At 33.5% G+C, this 13,391-nt stretch overlaps 1 protein-coding gene across 1 annotated transcript in view; it reads right to left on the bottom strand.

The window, feature by feature from the left end:
- Positions 1-3,175: 3,175 nt before the first annotated feature.
- The window catches only part of LOC129218081 (flavin-containing monooxygenase 5-like), a 40,907-nt gene continuing 30,691 nt past the window's right edge, over positions 3,176-13,391 (bottom strand). The window contains exon 3 of the mRNA XM_054852278.1: positions 3,176-5,048. Within this exon, the coding sequence (XP_054708253.1) occupies positions 3,885-5,048 (1,164 nt within the window). The 3' untranslated portion in view covers positions 3,176-3,884. The remainder of the gene's footprint in view (positions 5,049-13,391) is intronic.

Below are 13,391 nucleotides of genomic sequence, written 5' to 3'. Positions count from 1 at the left end.
TACACTGCATAAAACAAGTGCTTTTTGAAGAAATGCAGTAATATATCGCATTGACGATGATGAGGAAAAATCGACAAGATTGATTGCTTCAATTCCGAATGAAGAATAAAATAGCAATCTCTTTTTCGAAACGGAAAAAGCTATTCAAGCAAGACATAACCTTTCTCATACACAAATTTCATTCTAAAAGGTGTCACAGTATTTCCTTGCATGTGATAAATGAAAATCATCCTTTTTCTTCAAATTGTTTCTTTAACAGCTGCTTGACTGACCCATTTGATAATGACTCATATGTTTTTTTTTCTTTTGAGGAATTTCTGTTGCTACGCTGAGGTGGATTTCATGCCATAAAAATACGCCCAAAAATGGTTGGAGTAACTACTCATTACATGTGATAAAAATTTATATATATATATATATATATATATATATATATATATATATATATATATATATATATATATATATATATATATATATATATATATATATATATATATATATATATATATATATATATATATATATATATATATATATATATATATGAGTGTGTGTGTGTATATGTATCGGGGAAGGTAGCATGTTTTGGGACCTTCCCTCTTGCTTAACAGAAAGGGCCTTGTGAACTAAGGGTTTGGTCTTCCCCTTGACAACGTATCAATCCCTTGTTCCCGTTCTTCATTTTTTCGACTCGTTTGGTGTGGTTTCCGTATTCTTGCTTTTTGCAATTTCCATTTTATATTGCTTGTTTTTTCTTGAATACACTTTTGGGTTTATTCTTTCAATTTTATTTGAATTTGTATTTGAAATGCGTTTCATGTTTTATATGCAGGGCTGTGGAGTCGGAGTCAAAGAGTCGGAGTCGGACGGATTTTCGGGTATAGGAGTTGGAGTCGGAGTCGTTCGAAAGCATGCCGACTCCGGGTTTCTGTTTTTCCTTCAATTTTGCAATTTTTAAAAAACTGACTACCAATTAATTTGCTTACATGTATAAAGGTCTACTAATAAGAAAATAACTCATTGTGGCAACCATCTGACTTGATTGTTTATGGAACTTTCTGTAACAGCTACCTACGCAGTCTCCTTGCTTGCTTATTTTTTAACTTTAATTAACTGATAGCAACTGTCAGCAAACAGTTTTGTTGCCTGACATTTTCTAAGTAATCACTTTCTTATAAAAATAATAACATATTTTTTTTACCTCGATCTCAGTTATAAAATAGTAAAAGGAAGGCATCGCTTGAGTAAGTCGGGAAACTTCTGACGGTGCTTGGTAAGTTCAAATAAGTGTTGGTACGAAAGCGAAAATACAAAAGATCCGATAAAATATAAATGTTTTTTTTTCTTTTTTTTTTAATCTAAAGACTTTATTTAAGAAAGCTTGGCTAAAAAGTACAAAATAAAATCAGAACATGATTTATTGGTTTCAACATTCAATAATTGTAGTTAATCCTCAAATATTCATATCAAGGTTAATTCTAAAGCTGCCAATAAAATTAAAATTGTTCCAAAAAATGTAGGTACAGTAAAAGCTATTCGTACAAAGCTGTATACCGCCGCATTTCGTGCAAAATTTGCTCCAGACGTACATGTACCCAACCTCTCTCCGCAATATAGTGTAATATTTTCGTTGAAATTTTTAAGATGAAATTTAAGCTTTATTATTGGAGAAATTTTTCAGAATTAAAGTATTTCAATTTTTATAGACTGAAATTAAGTAGAGATGTCACTCACCAGATAGGTGTCGACCGGGGGGGGGGGATGATCGTTTATTCTCAAGAAAAGTTTTTTGACTTCGCAAAAAAAGATTTTTTTCTCTCTCAAGTTACAGCTTTAAAAAATAGGAAGCACAAGATTTAAGCAACATCAATTTGTTAAACCTTAAAGGGGAGCAAATTAATCCTTTTTATTTTTTTTTAAATAGATATTTAAGTGATCTCACTTTAGAAATCGAAACTATTGGATAATTTGATTTTCAAATTGAACTTATAACGTTGTATGCATCTTAGGTTTACATTAAAATACAACGCGAAAATTTCATAAAAAGGAAGTTATATTTCAATCTCTGTTTAGGGTTTCCCTCCTTTCCTATGGGGGGGATTAGGAAAAAAAATTAAAATGTCGGAGTTGGAGTCGGCCATTTTTCATCCGACCCCGCAGCCCTGTTTATATATATAAAGATATATATATATATATATATATATATATATATATATATATAAAAGAAATACCTCGGCAACTAAATAGTAAGCCATATCTCATCAAAAACAACCCTGTTGTAAAAATTTCCCCGCCAAGAAAACCTTTAAGTTTTCCGCACAAAAAAAAAGCCTTCATCCTAAACCCAAAAACCCTCAGCCTTAAAAAGTTATGATATCTAGTTTACCCGCCAAGTATCTGTCAAACTATCATCCTCCCTGTTCTTCTCTCTTATCACACCTACTGCCCCGTTAGAAGCTCCTCCCACCTTCAACTCCTCAGAAATATGGATAGATCCTTTAAATTGTTTATCCTGTTTGGCGAAAAGCTTTTCAAAGTGAAGTGGTTGCTTGGTGAGCAAAAAGCTCTCATTTATTGACGTTAGGGTAAAAGATTGAGCTCGGGACAACCCCCGTCTGGTTTAAGGAAAAAAAAAATAATAATCAAAATCAATTCCTCCTCCTCCCCTCAAATGTTTCGAAATTGAATAAACGCAATTGGAGGCAAGCAATGAAAATCTTACGAGAATGGAGCAGTGGCGCAACCGGAGAATGGTTTTGGGGGACTTCTTAAAGATTTCCCCATTTGATAACGGCGTCCAGAGGTCCTCCCCGGAAAAGAGAAGAACAAAATAGATCAAAAGCATGATTTCCTTATTTTGAAAATACGTTGAATTTTTCACATCAAATGTGTGAAATTGCCGCCCCCAACAAAGTGCCGCCCAGGGCGGACCGCCCCCTCCGCCCCACCCTAGCTACGCTACTACTTGGACAATAACTTTCTACGTTAAATTTAAAAGCACGTATTCTAATGTTTTGTTTATAAAAGGTTGTATTAATTTTTTTTAAAGTTAATTCTTACTTTTTTGTTTCAGAATAATCAAGGTAATGTACACTTTCTCTGAGAATAAAAATCATTGTGACAGAATAAATTTTATTGACGTGAATTAATAAACGTATCATAAAAACCTTAACATTCAGCTAGTAGTGTAAATAAAACAGTTCCAAATCTTTATTGAGCATGAAATGTTTTTTATTGAGCATGAGTTGTTATATATTAACATAAAAACAACATTTTATACATGGATATACAACTCGGTTTGAAACATGAACATAGTTTGAAAGTTGATGATGTCGCTATATTATTTCATGGTAACTAGTCCCCCCCCCTTTTTTTTTCATTTTAGAATACTGTCAAGAAAAGAAAAACTAGAGAACTTCAGAATACAAATAACTTAATATCATGTTTCAAAATTTCTAGACTTGGATAAATATGAATGGCAAAAGTACATCTGGGAAAATTTCATCTAATTAAAAAAAAAAAAAAAACTATTTCACTTAAAAAATATTTTAAACATTCAGTATTACATCTATGATCAAAGAAATATATTTTACCATAGTTTCATAAAGATGTTAAAGCTTTTAAATTTCCTTTTCAGAAACTTAGGTAAGATTCGCAAATGGATGCCTCTGCTTTGTTAGCACGATTAATACAGATAGTTTTTGTTCTTCAATTTATTTCATCTTTTCTACTATAAATTTTGTGAAGTGGAATGAAATGTGACAAAAAAAAAAAAAAAAAAAAAAAAAAAAACGTAAAAATACAGAAACTTTTACGCATGGAGATGAATTTTTAAATGGTAGATGCATGATATATTGATGTTTATTGCGTACTACTACTGGTCAAAAGGAAGTGACAGCAGCCAAGAAAATTGGGGCAAATATAGTTATGAAGTAGCTTGCAACAAACCCTTGCCATGTTACGAAAAATGGCAGCAGTATCAGACTAAAAAACCATTTCTTATAAAATCCTTTCCAAGTCATTAAATATGGCAACATCAAGGCAAGGAGATAAAATTTGACCGACGTCTCACTTTGCGTCATCCAAAATGCCATGAGCAGAAAAGTTACAATGTACTTAAGATAAAATCCATAAGTATGCGATTTTTTCTCACTTTTATTCCATGTTCCTGAAATGGGGTATCGAACTCTTTCATGAGCTGTAAGAATGGCATTCCTTGCTCCGTCCCACTTATGTGGTCCTTCTAACCGGTACTGATATGGTAAAGATGGTCCAAATGCAAGAGATCTCCATAGTTTAGGATCTGTAAAAAGTATCCTCCATAAATTGGGCTTAGCTCCAAATTGCGATGCGATTTCATCTAAGTATTGGATATAATCAACCCTGATAGTCATTTTGTCCGATGGGGCATATCTCTTGCAATTTTCTTCGTGTCTCTTCTTGATGTCGTTCATCATTTCTTCTTCGCTTGGAAGTTTGCAGTTACCTGCAAAGAGCTGAGTTGCCCAACGGCACTGCATTTCTCCTAATGGAAAACCTGGACCAAATGGCAAAATGAAGCCAATTATGGCAAGGGTTGGATGTTTAAGTTGAGGTGGGAAAACACACTTGTATAGATTAATTCTTCCATCTTCAACCTTTACAATGTCATCTTCAAGAAATGGAAATTGCCATTTATAGCCGGTTGCCATAATGATGTAATCTGCTTCAGTAACTTGGGTTTCGTTTTCAAAAATGACACCCTTTTCTGTAAAACATTTGATATCTTTTTTTGTAACTACTGCACCAGATATAATTCTAGTTGGCAAAATGTCATTTGTTGCAGGATCTTTCGATAGAGCATGGTAAACAGGACGTAAATTGTATAAATTATGGTTAAATTTTTTATTTAGTTGGAAATGCTCCATGTACCAACTCGTAAATTTGTAACCAAAACAATTCTGCATAACGGTTACAAATCTTCTTAACATTGCATAGTCAAATGGTAATCCGTATGGACCGACTCTGGGAAGTATCCAAGTACCATTTCTTGAACTCAGGTATACCTACAAGAACAAACATAGATATAAAAATATTACATGACCAATGAAAATGTTTTAGAGAACTTGATTAGGATATTATACTTTAAAAAAAGGAAAATGAAAACTGATTTTGAAACAGACATACTACATATCGTTACTCAACTTTCGAGGATATTTTGTTTATTTTTATTATTATTGCAGTCAGTTTTTATTAACCTCAAATTGTAATTTTCCTAAAAATGTTCGATAATATTCTTTTGACACCCGAACGTACATTAATATTATAATTACCCATTGAAACAGTTTGAAGATGGTAGCCTGTCTTAAATGTAGATCATAACCGGCGCAAGTTGTCAAGTCAATAACCTAGAGTTTGAAAGTGGTAATATTCAAACTCTTCAATCTTACTAAGCATGCATTATTATCATAAGCTTGTTGCCTTCTTGTTCAAGTATACGCTGCATATCGTTTTCACTTGTGGTAAAGACCGAAATTTTGTCTTCAATTAAAGTGACAACTTGTCAATGGAATTGAAATTTAACAGAGTGCTTTCTATTTTGGAAAAATCTGGAAAATCAAATGAATTCTTTACGAAATGCCTACATACCCAGCCCTTGAATTAGGTGCCTTTTTCCATTTTAATACTTAACAACTAATATTTTGTAGATTCATTGCAAAAGCAATGAGAATAAAAGTATAGTTTTTCCGATTCTTTGACTGCTATCCATTCAGACATTTAATTCACAGTATGAACATGAAGACAAACAGGTGTTTCAAGGCTTCTAAAAAATCTTTCTTTTCAGAGTTTTTGAGAACTATACAAAATTATAATAGTTTTGGTTGATTGTAAAAGTACAGTTGAGTTGTCAAGTGAGGTAAAACACAAATTCGCAAGAACAGCTGCCTTATAACCATTAAATTGCCCCAAGTGCAGCGCAAGGAAGAGCAGTGTAGAGGGGGGGGGGACAACGAGTTTCATGCTGCAATCTAACTATGCTCAAAGTGTATAAACCCACCTTAGGTGGTTTTATTGTCAGTGCTCATTTGTTGAAGTGTCAGTGGGAAATGTATCCCTGTTTTACCATCTCTCTCTCAAAATGTACTAGTTTTTTGTGGTTATGTCTGCACAAAAAATGGATAAGGCTCAAATGAATAAGAATCAACGAAGATCAAGAGTTATTTCTCCGCAGTACAATCGAAGAAAATTTATTCGTTGAAGAATAAATTCTCCAGTACGTTCAAAGAAAAAACTGTTCGTTCAAAAATAATTTCTTCAATTCGCTTTCTTTACTAATAATAAAGCTCAAAGTTTGTCTGGATATCTGGATCTCTCTCGGGATATCTCTCTGTGATGCGCATAGAGTTTCTGAACCGTTCGGCCGATTTTCATGAAATTTGGTACAAAATTAGAGTGTAGCATGAGGGTGTGCACCGATTTTTCGAAAATTCGATTTCGGTCTTTTTCTATTCCAATTTTAAGAGCAAGTTACCGAGTAAATTATCATAACGTGGACAAGTAAATTACCAAATTGTCATAACGTGAAACCGTAACATGGGTGAGCAAATGAACATAGCAAATTGGCGAGAAATTTATCATCCATTATTTGTAAATATACAGGCGAACCAAATGACCTTTTAATTTTCTACTACGGGCAGAGCCGTGCGGGTACCGCGCGCGCTAGTATTGAATAAAAAGCGAACCGGAAAAAGAGCCCCCTACTTTTTTTTAAAGTTCGTTAAAATGATGTTTTTATGCAAAAAGCAATTTACTACATTTTAAAATTAAGTCATATTTTATCGTTAGACTTAAATTTAAAAAAAAGAAAATGATTCCTAACAACGAGACACCTGACTCTAGTGGGTGCTTTGACATGTGCGTGTCAGTCATTTCAAATTGTACTATGAAGAGCTGCCCAAAAATATCACATTTTTTTGAACTATTTGACCCCTCCCTCTTTTTTTATGAAGTGTCACACTTCATCTTACCTTCTCCCTTCACCTTGTCACATGCCACGCTATATTGCTTAAGCATGTTGTAACAAAAAATGTTTTTGTCTCAACCAAAATTGGTGGTGTCACACTTCTGGTTAGCCCTCTCTCTCCACCCATGTCGTAATTTCCTGAACCTTGTCGCTGGACTAGGTTCCTAAAAATATTTCCTAAAATCATATGAACATGTTTAAGGTGATTCTAATGTTGAAATGTAATTAAATTTAAACATGGAAAAAAAAATAATAAGATTTTGCAACAGATAAACTTTAAGTGTGAAATTGGTCAAAATTTACCCATTTTACTCCACTGTATCCTATGTATATATTTCTGTTATTATTTCATAATAAAGAGACATTTGAAGAATAATATGTGAAGCTTTTATTATTTTGTTTTTTAAAGAAATGAGCATTGACAGCGGACGTCTCAAGACAAACAAAATTTTGTGCCGGTGCTCCTCATAACTAATCACTGGATCATTTGAAATCAAAGAGCAAAAATAAATTTATTAGTTTATAAAATTTTGCAGGGAACAACGTCAATTATAATTATTTTTTCAGTTGTATTTTAATTTTAAAGCAGCAAAATTTAAAATGTTTTTAAATGTTGAACCGGTATTTTAACTTCTAAGAGTTCTGTTCCAAATTAAAGAAAAAAAATACAGAAAACAAACAAACTTGACGTTGTTACCTGCAAAAACTTAAGAACTATTAAAATCATTTTGGTTTTTGATTTCAGATGATCCAGTGTTGTGTTCTGTTACGAGAGGCACCGCAAAGAGACTTCAGTTTTGCAGACGTCCGAGGAGAGTCGCTTTAACGGCTCACTTTTTTTTTCATAAAAAGTGATGAAAATTTCACAGAATAATCTTCAAATGTAATTCGTTATGAAGTAAACATAGAAATGCATACATTTTTACACTTTCGAAAAAAATAATCGAAAATATAATATTTGACATCTAATTAACCTTCTTCTCTCTTCAAAAAATAAATGGTTGATCGTAGGGCCTTTCTGGCTTCAAATTTGATTTTTCAGCAGGCTATAAATATCGCAAAAACATTAGTCTTCGGAGGCAAAAGAACCATTTTACTGCAAGCTAGTGTTCGGGCCCGTCATTTAGGGAGATCAAGAGAAGGCAATTAACTCACATGGCAAATGCCCCCTCTTGAAGGAAGGAAATGCCCCCTTAGAAATCAATGTTTTTACACAATGGTGTTCGTTTTTGAAACAATATGCATTGATTTTGGAAGAATTTGAAATGAGAGGTCTGCTAGTGTTATTAATAAGCTAGAATATATTCTTCCACAATTATATTCGTCAAATAACTAACGTGTTTCCTTTGCGAAACACGCTGAGAATCAAAAACTAGTCTCGAAGAGGTGCAATGGCAATATTAAACAACTAAAGAATATGATTTTTACTATTTAAAACTGATAAACTTAATGTTTCAAAATTTAACGGTTCAAAAGTTTTAACCAAATGCAATTATTAAGGGGGGAATGAGAATCTGAGATTAAGACGCTTTTGTATTTTGGCATGTTAAGAAATCGGCATTCAAAATTTTGATGTGAAATATGTTCAAATATTCTATGTACTTTTGTTGCCGAGTCTTAGTAATGAACACAAAAATCTTCCAATACGATATGTTTTCCAGTTTCAAAGTATCCTGTGCAGAGGCACCTCAATGAGAGGTCACTGTGACCTCCAAAAAGATTTCTTTATTTGGAAAACTTTGACAATTCGGAAAAAATGACATTATTTGGCAATTTTGGAATTCCATTCTGCAAAATTTTAATCATTCGGTACAATTCGTAGTTTCATTCGGCACATTGAAAATTTCCACCTTCCGCAAAATTCAAGTTTGGGGCGCCCCTGATCTTGTCCATTAGGTTTTCTTTTTTCAAAGCTGCAAACAGCTCTTTCTGAATTTTGAGTTTTACACTAGGGTCATTCCATACGAAATGAGCAAAATTCACAAAAAAGTGGTGGCCGCGTGGTAACAGATTTTTACGAAATTTTGTATACAGGTTCCTTTTATGCCTATATGAAAATATCTAAAATATTTTGGCTTAATATTTTCTATTTTAATAATTACATGCGATTGAAAATTGGTCAAATTGAACAGCATTCTCATAATTGCTAATTGTTGCACTTTTGAAGGCTTGTATTTTATTACTTATATAATCAAAACATGAAACTTTTATATTGTTGTAATCTATGGAGTAGGACAATTCATCTGATCTGTGTGAAATTTTCAAAATAATTATAGTTAACTTTTAACCGAGTTTTAAAAACTGAAAATATTTCAGTTTTCTCATAATTAAGCATTTAATTTTTAGTCTCATTCTTTAAGGAAATAACTACCCAATAACATGCTAAGTATCGTTAAAGAAATACCTTGCTTTTGAAGTTGTATTTTAACAACTTTGTCTTCAAAATTAGTTTTAAACTTAGTGACATTTTGTAAACTGATAATTTTCCCCTTTACATAGGCACAAAAATTTAAATGAGGAAAAATTCAGACAACTTTAAAATTTTGCCAGAATATAGAGCAGTATTTGTTTTATTTACTTGAAGAAACTGGTTTCGATTTCTAAACTTAAAATAAAATTCAGAACAATAGCATTTTCTTTGTGTTTTATGGAGTGAAATTACAATAATTCAAAGAACTACACTGCTCAAAACAATTAGGGGAGCAATCAAAAATGTGAAGAAAACCGTGCGAGACAGCCACATATTGGCAAACAATGGATAGTACACACGTATCAATGCGCAATACAGAAAAAAAAAGGTAAAAAAAATGGAATTACGCTTTAGTTCTTGGAAAATATGGAAAAAAACATGAATAGATTATCTAGGGCAACAATTTGGCTATATGAAAACGATGAAAAAATATACTGTTTAGACATGATGCATAAGTTTTAATAGGGAGTATGGTCTCCTCGAACAGCTAAGACTGCTGCACACCTGTTTACTATGGGTGCGATGAGGTTTTTGATCTGACTGTGGAGAATACTGTTCCACTCCTCAAGAAGTGAAATCTCCAAGTCTCGAACAGTAACAGGCGGCCTTGGTCGCGCAGAATTCGTCCTCTGAGCATGTCCCAAACATGCTCGACTGGATTCAGGTCAGGAGAGCACGCTGGCCAATCCATACACTGTATTGTTTCAGTTTGAAACATGTTCTCCACCAGATGATCTCTATGCGGTCGGGCAATATCATCCTGGAAAACAAAGGAATTTCCAATGGCTCCAGCGTAAGGGATGACATAACGTCACAGTATCTCGTCTGCATACCTTTGGACCGTCAAAGTGCCATTCCGAAAGATATGCAGGTCCGTACGTCCGCCTATGCTGATTCCACCCCATACCATCCAACCAACTCATCTGTATTGTGACCTTTCACGAATGAATGCCGGGTCATTTCGAGTGACCCCGTACCTCCATACCAGAACACGTCGGATGTCGCACTCCAGACTGATTTGGGACTCATCTGTAAATAACACTTGGCTCCAATCATGTTGCTCCCAATCTCGATGTTCAGCAGCCCATCTTCTTCGGTTCGCACGATGGCGTGGGGTCAACGGAATGCAGACCATTGACCTATGTGCATAGTGCCCTCCCTCATGAAGCCAATTACGTACTGCTTGGCTTGACATCCTTCGTCCTGTTGCCAAGAGCAACTGTCTTTGCAGCTGTGTAGCATTCTCTGTTCTGTTTGGACGGGCTGTTAACAGTATATACCGGTCATCAGTTGCTGTACTGGCTTGTGCCCGACCTTGCCCTCGTCGACGTCTAACATTTCCTGTCTCTTGGAATCGATTCTACAGCCTTGCAACAACACTTCTGGAGACTCCAACAGTGTCTGCGATACTACGTTATGTTTGCCCAGATTCCAGTTTGCCTATGACACGCCATGTCATGGATTCCGGTAAATCACATTGTTGAGACAACCTCAATTAACCTTGTCTAAGAAAAAATACTGCGTAATCAAATTCCACAGTTACGGCAATAAAACAGACTTTTCTACAACATCCCGATTTCTGCCCTTATCTCCTTTTTCTGGTTTTTGACGTCATGAACTATGATTTGCATATAAAGTTTTCTTCTTCCGTTTTCTGGTAGGATTTAAATTATGGATTATTCATTGTATGTTACTTATTAGTATGCATCTTTGCGTAATTTTGTTAAAACCATGTGCTCCCCTTATTGTTTTGAGCAGTGTAGATATGAGACTAAACGATGCAAAAACAAGTGAAAATGTACTGGTATAATGTGAATTTTATTTAAAGAAAAATTGCGAATAAAATTTATATCTCAAAAACAATAATAATAATGATAACTTCAACAAATACATCAAAAAAAAAAAAAAGTTATTATTTTTTCTTTTTTTTTGCTATCCACAAAAAAAATCTTTCAATCTGGCTAAAAACTTGTGGCTCATTTTTTGTAAGAAAATCCAGTTGAAGAAAATAATATTATTATCCTTCATTAATATATTTCAAGTAGTTTCAGACAAACATCATGTTTAATAGGTCATGTGTATTACAGTGACGGTCCATGTGGATTCAGTAACTTAATAAAAAAAATCACTTATCTGAGAAGATATCGATACATAAAATCAATGTGTTGAAAAACATTACCTAGCCACAAATATTTGCTATATATGTATAACAAACAAATGAAATTATTGATATTGGATTTAGGCCTGTTCTCTGAACTTTTTCTCTTCAAACATGCTCCTTTCACTGACGATTGAGAAGATATCGATGCATAAAATCAATGTGTAGAAAAACATTACCTAGCCACAAATATTTGCTATATATGTATAACTAACAAATGAAATTATTGATATTGGATTTAGGCCTGTTCTCTGAACTTTTTCTCTTCAAACATGCTCCTTTCACTGACGATTGAGATAAATCTGAGACAAGGAATTTAGGAATTCAATTGTTAATTGAAATGAAATGATGATAATTTCATACCTCCAAGACAGCTAGAGGTACTTCAATAAGTTGTTATTGAGTCTAACTTTCGAGATTGATAAGTTTTACTTATGATTAAAAAAAAAAAAAACTTAATTTGATTGTAGCAGGCAGAAGGAGAAGATATCTTGCAGTTATTAGTGGGTTATTGTATGCCGTATGTACACTTGTTCTGACGGGTAATAGTTTGATAGTTTTATCAATATGCCATAATATGCATTTTTGCCTTTGAAAATATAAAGAAAAATGATCTGCTTTAAATTGAAAATTAGATTCATTGTGTGGCAAATGTTGTTTAACTGGCAATTTTTATTCTGGAAAGAAAAGCTACAATAGCTAAAATAGACGAGCTTCGCTACCAAAGGAATCCTTTTGTTTCAAAGAACGTCGCAGCAGAACGTTTGAAATAAATGGGTGTATTTCGTCAATATACTTATGGATAAAACAAATTTCCTCAAACTCATAGCCCAATCTCAAATGCTATTGAGAATTAAACGACATGGTCTTCTCTTTTAATCTTTAAAATCAGTATGTTCTTTTAGTCATGCTGTCATGCTAGGTTTTCTAGAACTTTAGAGTTATTTTTTCCTATACCACGGGTGGAGAGGAAAATTCCACTTTCAGTGGCACACTCATATTTAACTATGCATACTGGACTATTATATACTTCACAATAATTAGGGAAACATTTCAGCAAGTACTTCATACCCGGCACTTTCACTACCCGGCAGTCATTAGCGCTGATATTAATTCCAAGCACAGTAAACTCCCGATTATCCGTTGCAAGTGCCATGGATAGTAAAAAATTGCGGATAAACCACAAATAGGCTAAAATGAGGGACTAATAAGGTAAAAATTGTTCTTTGAAAAAAACTTGGCTGCATTGATACATAATATTTTCTACAAACAGTGAAAATATGTACAGTACAGTAAAAAATGTTTTGCATTTTTGCACAACAGAACTTAAAATCAATAAAGAACAAGTGTATGTACGATGAAGAAAGCGCAAAAAAAAAAAAAAAGAAGAAATAAGCAAACAACTGAGTTTAAATTTACAATTTTTCGGCCAAAAAAAACCCCTTAGTAATTGCTTTTTGCTGCGATACTTGTTTCTAATGTTGATTGACTCACGGATAAATCCGTCCCGCGGATAATCGCAAGTTTACTGTCCTACACGTTTCCTGAAGCCTGTAAATACGTTTTCGTTAAAAATCTCATTGAAAGTAAGAAAAAAAATCACTTTCTGTGCGTTATCTGAAGCCTGTACTTATGTTTTAATTGCAACGTTTGTCACATGTAAAGAAAGAAAACTATACAGCTTTCTATGACTTAAATTCATTTCAATTTTAACGAAACGGGGTGCATACTTGGGACAGTTTTGAACTTTTACCTTT

This window comes from Uloborus diversus, chromosome 3, assembly GCF_026930045.1.
Source record: "Uloborus diversus isolate 005 chromosome 3, Udiv.v.3.1, whole genome shotgun sequence".
Taxonomy (NCBI): Eukaryota; Metazoa; Arthropoda; class Arachnida; order Araneae; family Uloboridae; genus Uloborus; species Uloborus diversus.
The sequence above is the reverse complement of the archived record's forward strand: the minus strand, read 5'-3'. Positions and strand labels throughout refer to the sequence as shown.